Below are 19389 nucleotides of genomic sequence, written 5' to 3'. Positions count from 1 at the left end.
CACCAGTACCAAAAGAAAGATATTGTAAAACCTGAAAATAAGCACCGCTATTTTTTTTTTTTAAACTATTCTGTAGTTTTGCTGCATTTTAAATTAAAACGCTACGTGAGATTCATTTTTGTGCGTTTTATTTCTAACCGATTCAAAGTTTTAAATCAAAATGCGCTTACAATGTTCAAAAACAAAGGTTTGCGTTTCATGCCATTTGATTGGTTAATTTAAATCACGTGACCAAAAGTTATTTTTACACAGGAAAATCGTGTCTACAAGAAAGGAAATATTTTAATTTAAAAAAAAAAAAAAAAAAAAAAAAAAAAAACTTTTTCTATGTAAACTCAATTGTATGAGTTTCATATTAATTTTAAAACAGTATAATAGAATTGAGATGTTTTCTTAAATTATTTCAAATAAACTGCAGAAACCAGTCGCCATTTTTCTCAAAACGCTTGAAGCATCGTCTGCTAAACAAGACCCCCCCCTTTTTTTTGCAATTAAATTTGCTAACTTTTTTTTTCGGATGAACTTTGGAAAATTTTGCCGCCTAAAAAATATTTTGTGAAAATGTAAACTGAGTATTCATTCAATTTTTCTTTTTATATTAAGAAATTTTTGGTAAATGAAAAATAAATAAATAAACGCAAGATAATTTACTTTTTATCTACTTATTTATCATCTCCATGTTAAGAATGCGCTTTTAAAGAATTACATTATGTCAGCATCATGGTCCGTAAACTGCACAAGTATTTAAAAAAAAATGTGAACTGAGCTGTTCTTTAAACGTATATGAGAATTTGGGTTTATTGAAGTTTTGGTAAAACCGAGGAATGCCCAACTCTAAGTCCGTAATAAACTGTGTCCAGTCGTATTCGATTCCTGATATTAAGCACTTCATATTTTGATTAAAAACATAGTAATAGGTGTCAAAGAAAATCAGCAAAAGTTTCGTAATAATTGTTATATAAAATAATTTCTGTATGAAGAACATAGACCGTGCTGAAATAATGTTATTTAGAAACTTCTTAACATGGAAGGGGAGAGCGTAGTAGTACTTATGCAGTATGCACTTTTGTTATCGTGCTGACATAACATTTAGAAAGCCATTCTTAACATAGAAGGGGAGGGGGTTTTCTAACTATTCTCTAATTTCATTTAACAATTTAATATAAAAGATATCATTTAACTTGAAAATGCCATTAAGCCGAGCGTTGCTCAAATGTTGAAACGCCAAATTGACATTTTTTTTATTGTATATAAAAAAAAGGGTACTTGTGCATTTAACGAACCAGACGTAACTCAGCATTTGGTCGGCTTTGTCCGACGCATGACGTCAACAGCCGGATATAACCGAGCGTTGCCGATTAAGCAGACGAGAATTTCGCTATCAATTGGAAGAGTGTCACAACTCAAGAAACGCTTATTTGAAGAGAGTTTAAAAAAAAAAAAAAAATTGTTTTAAAAAGATAACTGACGAAATAATAATGAATATTACAAACCTTGCGGACCAGCTCCAGACCCCAGAGGCTGCACTAAACTTTTGCCAGCAATGGAAATTGTTGGCAGAAGAGAAAAGGTGTTTATTTTCATTTTGGCCAGGATTGTGTACTTGCAAAGAGAACAAGCCTTTCCGACGGTTACGGTTGGAGGTGTAGAAGTGTAACATGTTGTCGATGGACCTCCATTAGGATTGGAACCTTCTTCTCAAAATCCCGACTAACCATCGCATGTATAATAAAAATAATATACTTATGGACGTTCGAGATGGCATCTACAAAAAATCTCCATCGCGAATGTGGGTTACGTTCTCGCCACACAATTGTGGATTGGAAAATTTTCCTGCGTGATGCAATGCAGGGACTATTTTCTTAGGAATCTCCGGCAGATTGGAGGCCCAACAGTAGAAATCGACGAGTCCGTTTTTAACAGCCGGCAGACTTGTGACACCGGTGGTCTGGGTCTTCGGTGGATACGAGCCCGCCGAAAAGGAGGGTTTCTTGGTCACTGTACCAAATAGGAAGGCCGAAACCCACCTTCCACTAATAAAAAGGGGTTTGTATTACTGTACACATAGATTCGAAAAAGTTGTCAAAAAACAAATATATAACAAATATTATCAAAGGCAAGATAAGTTACTTTTCTATCAAACTTTTCTACAAATCCTTGTTTCTGGCGAAAAAAATGTACAAATAATCCGTGTTCCTGCCCCCCCCCCTTTTTACGTTAAAAATTGAAAAAAAAAAAAAAAACAGTTCAGACAAAAAAAAAAAAGTTAAAAAAAACTTGTCGGTAAATGTTTCGTTTAGGTCCACCTCCACGATTTTCTTTAAAATGACGACATTTAGAGGTTTTCGACTATGCTGAATACGAAAATCGCATTGAAATATTGCAGAGATAAGTAGTTATCAACATAGAAAAAAATGCATTATGCACGGTAATTTTGGCGGCCATCTTGGTTTTTTTTCCTTCGTGTAAAATTCTGATTGCTTAGGGCGCGCGCGCATGCGCGTAAAAAATGGCCGCCAAAATTACCGTGCATAATGCATTTTTTTCTATCTTGATAACTACTTATCTCTGCAACATTTCAATGCGATTTTCGTATTCAGCATAGTCGAAAACCTTTAAATGTCGTCATTTTTAAGAAAATTGTGGAGGTGGACCTAAACGAAACATTTACCAACTTGTCTTATATGTATTTATTTTGAAAACAAAACAATTCCAAGCAATAATTTAAAAAAAAAAAAAAAAAAAAAAAAAAAAAAAAAAACATAAATGAACGGTAGGTTTTTGCTTTTTATTTATTTAATTTTTTTAATGTTTCTACATTTTACAATTTCATTGTACAGTTATTTTGTTGTAGCGTTGTTTTTATTTTATCGGCAACGCTCGGTTTTATCCGGCTGTTGACGTCATGCGCCGGACAAAGCCGAGCAAATGCTGAGTTACGTCTGGTTCGTTAAATGCACAAGTACCAAAAAAAGAAATGATTTTTAACTTTTTGGGGTGATTTGTTTATTTTCATCACATTTGTTAACAAAAAATAATTTGTAAATTTTCTTGAAACAAAAACTTCTGCACTTTCACCTAACAATTTACGATTTTCATAAAAATCATTCCTCTTCTCGGTGCTAGTGCAGAGAGTGATCCGCGCTATTTTTTAAATCGTATTTCCAAGATTAATTAAAGTTTATGATATTTTTTTTATTCAATTGTAAGGTTGAAGTATAGAATAGGTACAAAACACCCTCCCCTCCCCATGTTAAGAATGGCTTTTTAAATAATAACGTTATTATTTACGTCCGGATCACTCTCTGCACTAGTACCCCCTTTTCTTATAAAAAAACAATTTATTGACAAAAAAGAAAAAAAGTTTACTGTCAATTTTCATAAAAAAAAATTTTTCACCTAACAATACGATTAAAAAACGGGTTTGAATATCAGATTCGTTATCAGCGACCCCGAAAACTTAAAAAAAAAAAAAAGTTATTGGTCCGTGTTCTGTTATAGTTAAAGTAAACATTTACCCATTAAATTTTTCGGGTTTGTATTACTGTACACATAGATTCGAAAAAGTGGTCAAAAAACAAATATATAACAAATAAATGTTATCAAAGGCAAGATAAGTTACTTTTCTACCAAACTGGATACATTTTTTGTGTTTTTATTCAATCTAACATGTTTATTCAGCTCGAAAAACATGCAGTATTGCAGTGTTTACCGATGTATTGGAAAATTCAAAATGGCGCCTGAGTCTCTCTTTAACACGGTAAGTTCAGGAAAATATGTTATAAATAATAAACGAGACAAAATACTATTAGAAATTCGCTTAATATATGTTATCGTGACATAAGTTGACATATATTCGGTGTTTTTTTAAATAGTATTTTGTCTAGTTTATTATTTATAACACCTTTTCCCAAACTTACCATGTTAAAGAGAATGTCGGGCGCCATTTTGAATTTTCGAATACATCGGTAAACACTGCATGTTTTTCGAGCTGAATAAACATGTTACATTGAATAAAAACACAAAAGATATATCCAGTTTGGTAGAAAAGTAACTTATCTTGCCTTTGATAACATTTATTTGTTATATATTTGTTTTTTGACCACTTTTTCGAATCTATGTGTACAGTAATACAAACCCCATTAGGGTTTTAAAAAGTGGATAAAACGCGGAATATTCAGTGTAGCTTAATCGCCATATACATTTTATAACTTACTAACTAGCTCTACCTACGTATTGAGCACTTTTGAAGTAAATACTTTTAAAGCTTATGCATAAATCTATACTTCCGTATATTAATTTTATGTGAGTAAATTAAGTAGTTTTTATATATATATATATATATATATATATATATATATATATAAGCTGAACGTCTGTGTGTGTCTGGTCACAAATAGGCTCCTATATGGTTGTTGACTATTATAGAAAACTGATCACATATAATGATAGAAGATGTATCAAGAAACAGGAATGGGTATGTTTGATCTGGCATAATGATGATTCATTAAAATTGTGGGGTCTGCGTATGCGCCTGGTCCACAAAGTGTGGAAATAAAAAATTAAAAAAAAAAAAAAAAAACGTTTACAAGTGTTTTTGATATAGCTGTACATAATAATGCTTTGATAAGTATGTTTTAACTTAAATAGGGATGGTCTAATAAAATTGTGGGGTCTGCGTTTACACCTGGCCTCCATAGAATGGAAATAGGCACAAATTTTAATAAAAGACTTTTCATATCTATCTGCGTAAGTATACTTTGATAATTATGTTTCAGTTTGAAGAAATATGGTATAATAAAATTATGGGATGTTCGTTCGCGCCTGATCTCCATAGAATGGAAATATGTCACAAAGTTTAACAAGGTTTATTGTGATAAGTGTTTCAGTGTGAACAGGTATGGTATAATAAATTATGGGGTTATCTATTTTATTTTTACTTTCATCATATTTTGCTTTGGTTTTGATACCCCCGAATTCGAAGCTATCTCTTTACAATCCTTCCTTTTCATAATCTATCATCTATATATATTAAAGGCAAATACACGCGCGCATTTTTTGTATGTCGCGAAAAGGATTTTTTCACCGACGGTCCCGGGGGGGGGGGGGGGGTACTATCGCTTAGAACTGTTTATATAGCCCCTAGATAATAATATGTACGATTTGCGAACGTGCGTTGCGTCTAGATTTATTTACATCGAATTTTACGAAATTATTGCTATTTCAGCCAGTCTTGTGTTCGTTCAGCTTTTTTTTTTTTATAAAACCGAAACTAATTCAAAGCTAAGAATTGTTCCCGGCAATCGCACCGGGGAACGTCCAGAAGCAATCAGCTTTGATCAATGTGGGGCCAAACTCCTTATATCAGACAATTGCTATTCAATCTGGACAATGGGGAGCTGGTTTCCCCCTCCTCAACATCTTGGGGAAACAACCAGCCATAGTTGGGTAAACAAATCCAAAAGCTGCCTTGCAGCAAAAGTTAACTCCGCTACTTCTATTTGACCTCATTAATGAGATCAAATAGAAGCAGCAGAGTTAACTTTTATTGCGGGCACGTGTCAATTCTGCTTTTAATACTTAAATAAATTCAAACGTGTTTCAGTTGCTCTTTGTTGGCCGAGCGGGTAACGTGTCAGGTTTTTTTGCACACTTTCTTTTCCACCTTCGCCTCAAGGCTTCGGGTTTCGATCCTAACTACTTACCAAAACCTTTTTTTTTTAAGCCCCCCCCCCCCGACACACACACAAACACCCGGGCAACGATTTTTTAAAAAGTTTTAACATTTTTTTTTTATATTCTTATTCTTTTGTTTTGACCCCCCCCCCCCAACACGCACATCTCTAAACACCTGTGCAACCCCGCTAGTACTATCATAAATCAGAGTCCATTTTCTGTAGGCTGTTTTTGAACCCAGTCAACGACGGGTACTTTTGCTAGTATATATATATATATATATTTTTTTTTTTTTTTTACATGGGGGTCACCACTTATCAAGGCCTGGAGGCCACTCAGGGATAAGGGTTATTGCGTGTACAGTAATCAATGAGATAGTATTATAGTAATCATTAGAATTGGGGGTTTTGATAGAGTGTCTTACTTAAGGGGGCGGTTTGTCAGGAGTTTATTTATGTTGGACTTGGAGACATCCAAGTTGTAGTCAGGTGGGAAACAGGCAAGCGGCAGAGAGTTCCACTGGCGTGCAGTTCTAAGAAACAAGCTTTGCTCATGTAATTTGTTTGAATTTAGGCACAGATAAAGAGTGGGGAAAATTATTGACAGTAGTTTCAGCCAGACGAGTGTTTCTCGTGAAAGTTTTGCGAGGGGGGACGAGGGATTGGAGCTCAGACGAGGACCTGCCATGGAAATAACGATAAAACAGAAAGGCTCGCAGGGAAGAGAAAAGGGCATCCCCCGCTAAACCACAAAGTCTATTTTGTACTCTGTCAAAACAGGATAGGCTGTTTTTAGTAGCTCCTGCCCAGATGTGGCAGCAGTACTCCATCCTTGGCTTTTATACAGATAGAGAATTGCATTAGTAGTGAGATATCTTCTGGAGCGGTAGAAGGATCCCACCATTTTCCCAGTGTCCCTGGCAACAGATTTGATGTACGTGTTCCATTTCAGATCAGGAGTAAAGGTCAAACCCAGAAGCTTGTCAAAACATGGAACCTCCCCAAGACAAGAGCCATCTATTTCAATTGATGCTGGGTAGGTGTGTCAGAAATTTCGTGAAAATAGTGAATAATTCCACCCCATCTTTCCAAGCTTATAACTCCTCGAAAAACGCAATTCAAGCCCTAATTTTTTTTTTTTTCAATTAAAGGAGCAAGGACCAAGGTTTCATTAAAAAGGAAAAAAAAAAAAAAAAAAAAAAAAAGTGTTTTTTTTTAAAAAGGTTTTAAACTTCGGACTTTACAGGTAAATTTCTAAAAAACAGTATATTTTTTTTGTTTTAAATTTGAATATATTATGTATTGACCGTTTCTCTTCAATTTGTGAGTAAATAATTATTTACTTTTCGGTGTCTAAATTAATTATTATTAGACATTTCAAAATGGGAGGCGTGAATTATTCGACCTCCTGTCTTTCCAAGCTTATAACTCCTCGAAAAATGTAATTCAAGCCCTAATTTTTTTTTTCAATTAAAGGAGCAAGGACCAAGGTTCCATTTTAAAAAAGAAAAAACAAATAACGTGGTTTAAAAAAAAGGTTTTAAACTTCAAACTTTACAGGTAAAATTCTAAAAGAACACTGTTTCTTTTTTTTTTTTAAATTTGAATATATTATTTATTGACCTTTTCTCTTCAATTTGTGAGTAAATAATTATTTACTTTCGGTGACTAAATTAATTATTTACTTTTTAATAGACACTTAAAAATGGGGGGGGGCGTGAATTTAAAAAAAACGTTTGTCTAAAATATTATATTCGATTTATTGGAAAGCACATAAAATTTCACATTGACCCTGAAAATATCGTAAAAATAGAATCAATAGAAAAATTTTGATAGATTTTTAAAGTTTAAAAATTGAAAAATATTGAGTTCGGAAAATTCATTACTGTTTAAAAAAAAAAAAAAAAAAAAATTTCTATTACTTTTAAAACAACTGTAATAGTTTATTTTGGAAGTATAATCCATAAAGAAAATAAATAACCCACTTTTAACAGAGAAATTACGAGATTTTTATATTGTATTCGCAGTTTCGTGTTAGGGGTGTCAAAAATTCCTACAAAAATTCTGATACTGCTACGGATGCAGAGCGTTGATGATGTAAAGATAGAAACTTGGTTTTGGATGAACTAAAAGTGACCAGCCCTCTCTTCCCCCATTGTATCACGTGCTCAAGATCAGAAAAGAGAATTAGAGAGAACTTTGTCATTTACAGCTTTTGATGTGTTGCCATAGATGGACGTGTCATCAGCATAGATGTCAACGAATGATTTAAGTATGTGTTTTGGGAGATCATTGATGTAGATCAGGAAGAGAGTTGGACCCATGATGGACCCCTGGCAGACTCCAACATTAATACTGTGGGCCTCTGATTTCTGCCCATCAACCACTACTCTTATGAATCTATCAGAGAGAAATGATTTAATGATTGAGAAAACATTTCCAGTAATACCATAGCTGGAAATCTTGTGAAGTAGGCCCTTATGCCATACCTTATCGAAGGCCTTTGATATGTCAAGAGCAATTGCCCTGGAAAGGAAACCTTTGTAAAGAGATTCACTAATCCTATGTGATATAACCGTTAGCACATCTGCTGTAGATCTTGCAGAGCGGAAACCATATTGCATGTCACTAAGAAGGTTGTTTCTGTTGAGGTGGTTGACTACTTCTTTATTTAATATGGATTCTAACAACTTACTCATGACACACAGGAGACTTATTGGTCTGTACGGAGAGGGAGATGACTTTTCACCTGAATTCTTAAATACAGGGCATACTGATGAGGTTTTCCAGGGTGTTGGAAAGCACTTTTCCTTAAGGCAGCGCTTAAACAGTTTTGTAAGTATGGGGGCAAGTTCTGGTTGGAGCATTTTCAGCTCTATAACTGGAATGCCATCAGGGCCAGTTGCTTTACTGGAATCAAGGTTCTTAATTAGCTTGGCGACCTCACGCACAGATATTTCTATGTTGCATAGCGTGTTGTCTGTTATAGGAGGAAATACAGGGAGTTGATGGACATTGTTGCATAGGGTAGAATTAGCTGCAAAGTTCTTGGCAAATAGTTTAGCCTTGTCTGATGTTGACAAGATGACCTCAGGGCCATTGATAATAGTTGGGATAGAACGCACGCTTCTGTTCAAGATCCTGTTTGCTATTTGCCAGAACTGGTGGGAACCAAGCCGCTGCTCAGCTACTTTGGATTTAACAGACTGAGCATATAGCTCTCTTGCATTTTTTATTACTCTTTTACAGTGTTTGCTGGCAGTCCTGAAAGCAGCTTTAGTCTCAGTACATCTATTACATTGGTAGCTATGGAAAAAGTGATTTCTATGTGCGATGGCAGCAGCACATTCAGGGGAGAACCATGGCTGGCTGTTAGGTTTTTGTTGGAATTTTTTGGATGGTATGATTCCATCTATGCCTACAATTAACCATTCGGTCAGGTCTGATACTATAGAGGACACATCCTTTTTAAACATGGAATGCAGAGGTAGGTCAGATATGAATGTACGGAAACTATCCCAGTCAGCCATAGAGTATCAATATACAGTACGGTGGAGAGGTATTTTTTTTTTTTTTTTATACAGTGGTCACCACTTATCAAGGCCCGGAAGCCACTCAGGGATAAGGGTTATTGCAAGTACAGTACGTTTGTGTGGAGATTTGATGAAGTGTTTACTTAAGAAGGCAGTTCATTAGGAATTTGTTAACGTTGAACTTGAAGACATCCAAGTTGTAGTCAGGTGGGAAGCAGACAGACGGAACAGAGTTCCACAGGCGTGCAGTTCTAAGAAACAAGCTTTGTTCATGGAATCCACGTTTAGATTTTGGCACAGATAAAGAGTGGGGGAAATTTTTCACAGTGGATTCAGCTAGACGGGTGTCTTTCGTGAAAGATTGGCGAGGAGGGACAAGAATCGGAGTTCAGACGAGCACCTGCCATGGAAATAACGATAAAACAAGGATAGGCTCGCAACGTCTCTTCTGTGGGAGAGAGGTTGCAGGGTAGAGAAAAGGGCATCCCCCACTAAGCCACGAAGTCTATTTTGTACTCTGTCAAGGCAGGATAGGCTGTTTTTAGCAGCTCCTGCCCAGATATGACAGCAGTATTCTATCCTTGGACGTACTTGGCTTTTATATAGATAGAGAATTGCATCAGTAGTGAGATATCTTCTGGAGCGGTAGAAGGATCCTACCATCTTTCCAGCGACCTTGGCAACAGACTTGATGTATGTGTTCCATTTCAGATCAGGAGTAAAGGACAACCCCAGAAGCTTGTCAAAACACGGGGCTTCTCCTAGACGAGAGCCATCTATTTCAATTGATGCCAGATGGGGATCAGAGCGTTGATGATGTAAAGATAGGAGTTTGGTTTTAAATGCATTAAAGGTAACCCGCCACGACTTCCCCCACTGAACCATGGGCTCGAGATCAGAGGAGTGAGAATCAGAGAGAACTTTGTCATTTACAGCCTTTGATATGTTGTTGTAGATGGTCGTGTCATCAGCATAGATGTCAACGAATGATTTAAGTATGTGTTTAGGGAGGTCATTGATGTAGATCGAGAGAGTTGGGCCCAGGATTGACCCTTGAGGGACTCCAGCATTAATACTGCAGGCCTCTGATTTTTGTCCATCGACCACTACTCTTATGAGCCTATCAGAGAGAAATGATTTAATGATTGAGAAAACATTTCCAGTAATACCGTAGCTGGAAATCTTGTGAAGTAGGCCCTTATGCCATACCTTGTCGAAGGCCTTTGATATGTCAAGAGCCCTAGAAAAGAAACCTTTGTAAAGAGATTCACTAATCCTGTGAGATATAACCATTAGCACATCTGCGGTAGATCTTGCAGAACGGAAACCATATTGTGTGTCACTAAGAAGATGGTTTCTGCTGAGGTGGTTTACTATTTCTCTATTTAATATGGATTCCAGCAACTTACTCATAACACACAGGAGGCTTATTGGTCTGTACTGAGAGGGAGATGACTTATCACCTGAATTCTTAAATACAGGGCAAACTGATGAGGTTTTCCAGGGAGTCGGAAAGCACTTCTCCTTAAGGCAACGCTTAAAGAGTTACGTAAGTATGGGAGCAAGTTCTGGTTGAAGCTTTTTTAACACTATAATTGGGATGCCGTCAGGGCTAGTTGCTTTACTGGAATCAAGGTTCTTGATTAGCTTGGCGACCTCATGCACAGATATTTGTATTTTACGTCTGAAGACTTATATAAATTTACACTAGGTTTTTGTTATTTATTTATTTTTTTGTACAGTGCACTTATTGATTCGTGCTGAAATAATAACATTATTTAAAAAGCCATTCTTAACATGGGGAGGGGACGGTGTTTTGTACCTATTCTTTACTTTAATCTTACAATTGAATAAAAAAGCATATCATAAAACTTTAAACTTGGAAATACGATTTAAAAAATAGCGCGGATCAGTAAGTTCACTAGCACCAATTTTTTTTTTCCGGTTTGCTTGTTTTGAAATTCGTCTACGTCTGTTACTTTGCTCGGCTTAATCCGGTGACCATATGGTCGGACCATAATTGGTGGAAAATCCCGAGGATACGGGTCAAATTCTGCAAGCCATTCATCAAATTTATAATCGAATTCGATTCATTATATGGAATTTTCCGATTTACATAAATTTTATCAAAATTGTATATCTTAATTAGAAAAGAATTGGTTCAAAACTTACGAAAGTAAGTGGAAATCGCATTCAAGAGACTTTTATACCCGTTAACCGAAAACAAATGTTTGCAAATTAAAGGGTGCTAGTGCACTGCAGTGCACTTAGTGATCCGCGCTATTTTTTAAATCATATTTCCAAGTTTAATTAAAGTTTTATATTTTTTTTTTATTATTCAATTGTAAGGTTAAAGTACAGAATAGGTACAAAACACCCTCCCCATGTTAAGAATGGCTTTTTAAATAATTATTATTTCAGCGCGGATCAATAAGTGCATACCAATTAAAAAAACCCTAGAAAAATACGCTGTATTAATTGCACGCATATTGCAGCCAATTGAGAGCCGAAAAGTTGTATGCAGCCATTATCAAACATATTCTTAATACGAAAGAGGGAGAGAGGATGGAAAGTGATTTCATTTAACTGATCATTTCCGACATATGCAAACTGCAAACATTCGGGTCAATATGACCCACCACCACCTTTTGTTATTAAAATCACAAAATCAGGAATCTTTAGCAACCATCTTGTTGCAGGTTCACTGAAATGTTATCTTGCGAACTAATTTTTGGCTAGAAAGTTCGTGTGCACTCTTTTAAACTCAAAGAATAACATTTTCTTTTTTTATCACGCCACTATCAACGAAAACCGCTTCGAGAATTTTAATAAGCAGACCTTCAGATAGAAAAGCGATGCAGTATGCACTTAAAAAAATTAACCATCCACAAAGGGGAAAAGAAAATTAGAAGAGTACTATTTATTGTTAAACTAGGAATTTGCAACATTTAGTAAAGGACTTTCCTTTGCGTTCCAAAAATGTGGAAAATAAATTCTCCACGTGGTTTGAAAATGTTATTTCTTTATAAGTCCCTTATCCGCCCACACTTTGAATATACTTTTGTGGTCTGATACCCAAGGTTAAAAAAAAAGAAAAAAGGACACTCTGAAAAGGGTCCAGCTTAGAGCAACAAAACTTGTACAAGGACGTTCTCTCCGATTTGCCCTACTCCGAACGCCTGCCTCACCCATCTCACGCTTCCTACTCTAGAATTCCGCACACAGCGTGCCAATATATTACAGGTACTCATGCATTTATTGATCCGTGCCGAAATAACGTTATTATTTAAAAAGCCATTCTGGGTTTGTATTACTGTACACAGATTCGAAAAAGTTGTCAAAAAACAAATATATAACAAATAAATGTTATCAAAGGCAAGATAAGTTACTTTTCTACCAAACTGGATATATTTTTCCTGTTTTTATTCAATGTAACATGTTTATTCAGCTCGAAAACCATACAGTGTTTACCGATGTATTGGAAAATTCAAGATGGTGTCTGACTCTCTCTTTAACACAGTAAGTTTGAGAAAAGGTGTTATAAATAAAATACTGGATAAAATACTGTTAAAAACTCGCTCAATATATGTTACCGTGACATATATTCGGCGGGTTTTTAATAGTATTTTTTCTAGTTTTTTATTTATAACACCTTTTCCCAAACTTACCGTGTTAAAGAGGGGGTGAGGCGAGGCGCCATACATCGGTACGGTAAACACTGTTTTTCGAGCTGAATAAACATGTTACATTGAATAAAAACACGAAGAATATATCCAGTTAGGTAGAAAAGTAACTTATCTTGCCTTTGATAACATTTATTTGTTATATATTTGTTTTTTGACAACTTTTTCGAATCTACGTGTACAGTAATACAAACCCGCCATTCTTAACATGGGGAGGGTTTTTTGTACCTATTCTGTACTTTAACATTGCAATTGAATAAAAAAAACATAAAACGTTAATTAAACTTGGAAATACGTTTTAAAAAATAGCGCGGATTAAGTAAGTGCATTTAGCACTATAACAGACCTTGCTCTAGCTCTCAACCTATCCACCAGAGACCATAACCTGAAAATGCAGATTCAGCATCATTGTGGCTCCCGTGGCCACTTCTCTAGTAAGAGTGGCTCCTATTTGGAACAGGCTAAGTTCCCACACCATCAATCCTCCCTCAGTAAATGCTTTCAAGTCATGCCTGGCCGCAGAATGAAGAACCATAAAGACTTGTGCCAGTTTTTCCACTGAGCCAGTTACCCTACCCTCATATTTTCATGTGAATTTACTAGTGCTACTTGAAACTCGATAGAAGAGGATTAAAAAAAAAAAAAAAAAAAAAAACAGTGATATGTCGAAAAAATTTTAAAAAAAGAAAAAAAAAAAATCGTTTTTAGTAAAAAATACCAATAACTTTCTACTCAATGAATTTTCATAATTAAATTACTATTTTCAACATTACAATTAAATACTGTTTTTGCTTAAAACCACATATTTAAAAAAATCGATTTGTCGACTATATCTTAAGCACCAAAACGAATATCACATTTAAATTTGGAGAAGACTAGTTTTCTGAATTTTTTTCCAATCAGTGACATTCGACGTGGGAGGTGCTTTTGTACCACGCATACGCGTGTTTTCGGTTGGAAAAAACATGGCCACCAGTGAAAACAATTGATAACATTGGATAATATTAATATACAGAAAATTACTTGTCTGCCCCAAATTGAGTCGCAGTTAAAAAAAAAAAAATAGTTATGAACAGCAACGTTTTCTTTTGTTTTTTGTTTTTTTGGTGGTGGTGTGTGGGGGGGTAAATATATAATATGCAGCGTGTGCGGGTTCACTTCTATTTATAGCCTGGGGTCCATCAAATCGAAACATTCTACATCGCTAAATCTTATGTGGAAAAATTGACAACGCAACAATTAGTGCCCAAACACAAATATAGGCAATTTTTTTAAAGGAAACAAATAAACTTATTTTAATAAGTCCATTAATTTAATATTTGATAATATATGAATATTAGATTTCAATTTAACATCTTTTTCAAACAACAAATAAAAAAAGCCCACATTCGGAACATCATTTTACATTTTTTGGCAGACCTATGCGAGTGTCCACCCTCTAAAAATGCGTGTTTTATATTTGTTTTTTTTTTTAATAACTTTTTCCGACGATTATCATAGATTATAGACTTAAGTATCATATGAGCAGAAAATTTAAAAAAAAAAATGACTTAAGGGGATTCACTTTCTGAACGATCTACTTCACTAGCACCTGACTTACTGCCCATTTCTTTACCGACGTGTCACGTGATTAGAACGTTATAACAAGAAAGTGAACCCCCTTCTTAAAAGACATTATTTTTTTTTTCCAATATAATACTTATGTCAGTAATCTATATTAATCGCCGGGGGAGGGGGGTGGGGGTGAAAAACACATTTTTAGGGGATGGGCACTCTCGTACAGGTCCGCACATTGACTAAAAAGGCTAAATTCGCAAAATTTGACATAAAACTGTCGAGTGATTCTAAAATGGGTGATCTATTTACTAGAACGTTGCATTAGAAATTGAGAACCACCTAAGAGATTTTTTTTGTAAAAAATCTTTTTCGCCCCAATTATAGATGAGCACAGTGAGCACCAGATTTTTTTTTTTTTTTGGTACTAGTGCAGAGAGTGATCCGGACGTAAATAATAACGTTATTATTTAAAAAGCCATTCTTAACATGGGGAGGGTGTTTTGTACTTATTCTGTACTTCAACCTTACAATTGAATAAAAAAAATTGGGGTTTGTGTTACTGTACACAGATTCGAAAAAGTTGTCAAAAAACAAATATATAACAAATAAATGTTATCAAAGGCAAGGTAAGTTACTTTTCTACCAAACTGGATATATTTTTCGTGTTTTTATTCAATGTAACATGTTTATTCAGCTCGAAAACCATACAGTGTTTACCGATTTATTGGAACATTCAAGATGGCGTCTGATTCTCTCTTTAACACGGTAAGTTTGGGAAAAGGTGTTATAAATAAAAAACCGGTTAAAATACTGTTAAAAACTCGCTCAATATATGTTACCGTGACATGGGTTGACATATATTCGGTGGGTTTTTAATAGTATTTTGTATAGTTTTTTATTTATAACACCTTTTCCCAAACTTACCGTGTTAAAGAGGGTGTGAGACGCCATCTTGAATTTTCCAATACATCGGTACACACTATAGGTACGTGAAAGAAAAATTCAAAGTTAACATATCTTAAAATGGAACAGCTCAGCAGAAAGAGTATGCAGAGACCATTCTAATGATACTTGAACCACCTCTGTAGGACAAATAATAAGAAAGTTACAACAATTCTAAAGCTGAAATTTGAGGCTAATTTTTGACAATAGAATCAATGGATTTCCTTAACAAAGTTGTGACCGATATCAAGATTTTTCACAGTTATTTTGTCATAACTTTCTTATTTCTTGTCCGATTTCAAAAAGACAAATATCACTGGAGAGCTTATTGAATGGAGAACAAGAAAAATATATTTTGAAAGTTTATTAATGAATTATTTACAAGATTAAGAGGTGAAGGGGGATGCTGGGGCGGAAGATGTAGTCAATTACTTAAGGCAATATTATCCCCGCATATGAAGTCTGCTGCTAATGCTGATTTTTTATGTCAAAATAAACTGCAGAAACACCAATAAATATAATTAATTTTTTTTTTTTTACATTTCTCATGAACTTTTAAAATTTCTTTTAGCATATAAATTAAAATTTCGGGTTTGTATTACTACTGTACACATAGATTCGAAAAAGTTGTCAAAAAAACAAATATATAACAAATAAATGTTATCAAAGGCAAGATAAGTTACTTTTCTACCTAACTGGATATATTTTTCGTGTTTTTATTCAGCTCGAATACAGTGTTTATCGATGTATTGGAAAATTCAAAATGGCGCCCGACACTCTCTTTAACACGGTAAGTTCAAGAAAAGATGTTATAAATAATAAACTAGACAAAATACTGTTAGAAATTCGCTCATTATATGTTACCGTGACATAAGTTAGCATATATTCGGTGTTTTTTTAATAGTATTTTGTCTAGTTTATTATTTATAACACCTTTTCCCAAACTTACCGTGTTTAAGAGAGAGTGGCCGCTATTTTGAATTTTCCAATACAACGGTAAGCACTGCATGTTTTTCGAGCTGAATAAACATGTTACATTGAATAAAAACAAAAAATGTATCCAGTTTGGTAGAAAAGTAACTTATCTTGCCTTTGATAATATTTATTTGTTATATATTTGTTTTTTGACAACTTTTTCGAATGTGTACAGCAATACAAACCCAAAATTTCTTTTAAATTATTAAAACTTTTAGAATTTAAAGTTTGCAAAATGTGCATAATAAAAAATATATTCATGAAAGTTTTATTTTTAAATTTTAAAAATAACTCTTGTATTTTTTTTAATTGTAAATTTGTTTATTAGTTTATTATAGAAAAAAAAGCAAAGTAACAAAATGGAAGAAAAAAAAAAGCAGCTCGATAAAATGATAAAACATTTTGCCGGGGAGAAATGTTTTGGTTTAAAGAAAGTAAAATAATTTAAATCCTAAAAGTTCATTATGCTGAAATAAATTTTAATAATTTAAAAGAATTTTTTTAGCCAGCCATAGTTTAGCGTCATTGCCGTTGTTGGAAAATATTTGTAAACAAAGTGCGTAGGTTAACGATATGGCGTTAGTGAAATTTTGAAAATTTTCGTAACGGCTTCACATTTTAGGTAAACTCAAAACCAATGAAGGTAAAGTCATATAGGCTTCATATTTCGCACAAATAATGTTTAATATCTATATTAACGAATATATATAGTTTCAAAACTATTACAACTTACCTTCAGGTCTAATAATGATGATTTAAATGACACAAAACTTCACTTCAAAAATTTTTACACTTCTACTGAACGTATGAAAATAATTCAAATACCAGCATGTAGCGAAACATGTGTGCTACCTCATCAGTATCCCTGCGGTGTAGTTAACCCCCCGGAGATAGGTGGTAGGGGCCAATTTATGACACATACCTCAGTGCACATAATTACGGCTTACTCAAGTTATCAATGCCACTTAACCCTCGCAAAAGCCTTGGCATTTTCACATACCTACACACTATGTTTTTCGAGCTGAATAAATATGTTACATTGAATAAAAACAAAAAAATGTATCCAGTTTGGTAGAAAAGTAACTTATCTTGCCTTTGATAACATTTATTTGTTATATATTTGTTTTTTGACAACTTTTTCGAATCTATGTGTACAGTAATACAAACCCAAAAATTGTATCAAAACTTTAATTAAACTTGGAAATACGATTAAAAAAAAAAATGCCGCGGATCACTCTCTGCACTAGCACCTTTTTTTTTTTTTTTTTTAAATATAATCTGGTAGCTTAGTATCCACTCGATAATAATCCGTTAAAAAAAGAAAAAAAAAAAAAAAGGCAGAGGGAGGTACTGATCGTACACGTGAACTCATTTTTCTTCTCAACTGACACCTTTTATTTTTCGGAACAAATAAACGTTTTAAGTAAAAACACTAAAACCTTATTCAGCGAGGTAGAAGAATAACTTATCTTGCCTTTGGTAATATTTGTTTTTGACCACTTTTTCGCATCAATGTGTATTAAAACAAAGCAGTTTTAGAGGAAAGTTTATGTAATTTCATCTTAAGGAAGCCACATGTCGCTATTAACAATAATGCCAGCTATAAACTGTTGAATGAGAAAAACACATGCACTATTGCACTCCTCATTAACCCTAAATCTGGAAAAGTAAACAAACAAAAAAAAAAAAAACGATGGTACGTTCTTTTTATTTTGATAACACATTTATAGTAAAGAGGTCAGTAACAAATAAAATGTTGGTGCTAGTGAGTGCACTTACTGATCCGCGCTATTTTTTAAATCGTATTTCCAAGTTCAATTAAAGTTTTATGTTTTTTATTCAATTGTAAGGTTAAAGTATAAAGTACAAAACACCTTCCCCTCCCCACGATAATGGCTTTTTAAATAATAACGTTATTTTATTTTATTAGCACTAGTACCACAATGTTATTTTAAAATAACATGAACATGTGCTTCTATCGAATTTTAACAGAATAGACTTTTACCGAACTAAACCTAGGAGTTAAATATTTCTTTATTTCTACAGAATTTGAACTGAATTGTTTTTTTTGTTTTTTTTAATTAAAAAAAACAAAAAACAATTCAGTAGAAATATAGTTTTCTTACTCTTATACATAAACTCTCAGATCTTAAGGGAATGTAACAGATTTTTTACGAAAGTATAATGAAAAAGCAATTTAAAGATCAAGACAAAAAAAATGTAACAAATATGACATGCACTTTTATATGTATATAAATTACTAAAAGACATAAGAAAATCGAGTTAATTTTCAAAAGGGAAATCACAACATATAATCACAAAAAAAATGTTCAAATGAGAATATTATTTTCCCACGTGGTCGAGTTTCGAGCATAAAGTTTTTGGGTCTCTTTACTTTAATTCAGTTATGCTACACAAAATAAAAGTATTCAACAAATACCAAAACGAAACTTGAATTTGCTAATTTTAAAAAAATATTAAGAAAATATAAAACGAAAAAGAAAGCTTACCCATTTTTATAAAATTATATCATGTAAAAATTTCCAAGTAAAATGAAGATGACGCCGCCACCACCACGTGTGCTGAATGTGGCTGAATCAAATACAAACAACGTTTTCTGATTGGTTGATGAGATTTACCGAATGAAACGAATGTGATGATTAGATGAGAAAAGTTTGCCCGTTAGAGTCACCTCCCTTGGCCGGCAACAAGACTACCCCCCCCCCCCCTTAATCGCGACCGACTTAAATAAAGATTTAGACCCTTGCACAAAAAATGACGCCATTTCTAAAGTCCTAGCAAGCAACATATGACGAACAGTCAAACTGTTGATAACGAAATATTTTTACAAAATATTTAGATTTTTACCTACAACTAAAATGATTACATTCATAGCCGTCTTTCTAATTTTTTCTTTTTAAAAATCGATCTTTCCTCTAATTTTATAAATTATTTTTATAAATATAATAAAAAAAAATGCATTTCGTTTTATTATTTCCTTAAAAAAAAAAACACGATTTTTTT

General features: G+C 33.8%; 1 protein-coding gene across 2 annotated transcripts in view; it reads right to left on the bottom strand.

Annotated features, from left to right (window-relative positions):
• The window catches only part of LOC145291519 (H/ACA ribonucleoprotein complex subunit DKC1-like), a 58270-nt gene extending 39256 nt beyond the window's left edge, over positions 1–19014 (bottom strand). The window contains exon 1 of one of the 2 annotated variants that reach the window (XM_080137503.1): positions 18876–19014. In XM_080137503.1, coding sequence (XP_079993629.1) covers positions 18876–18879 — 4 coding nt within the window. In that variant the 5' untranslated portion in view covers positions 18880–19014. Of the gene's footprint in view, positions 1–1493; positions 2016–18875 lie in introns of those variants that run through there. The other variant, XM_080137502.1, reaches the window with a different exon arrangement.
• Positions 19015–19389: the final 375 nt, after the last annotated feature.

This window comes from Euprymna scolopes, chromosome 12, assembly GCF_053919585.1.
Source record: "Euprymna scolopes isolate OS-2025 chromosome 12, ASM5391958v1, whole genome shotgun sequence".
In the NCBI taxonomy this organism is placed as follows: domain Eukaryota; kingdom Metazoa; phylum Mollusca; class Cephalopoda; order Sepiida; family Sepiolidae; genus Euprymna; species Euprymna scolopes.
The sequence above is the reverse complement of the archived record's forward strand: the minus strand, read 5'-3'. Positions and strand labels throughout refer to the sequence as shown.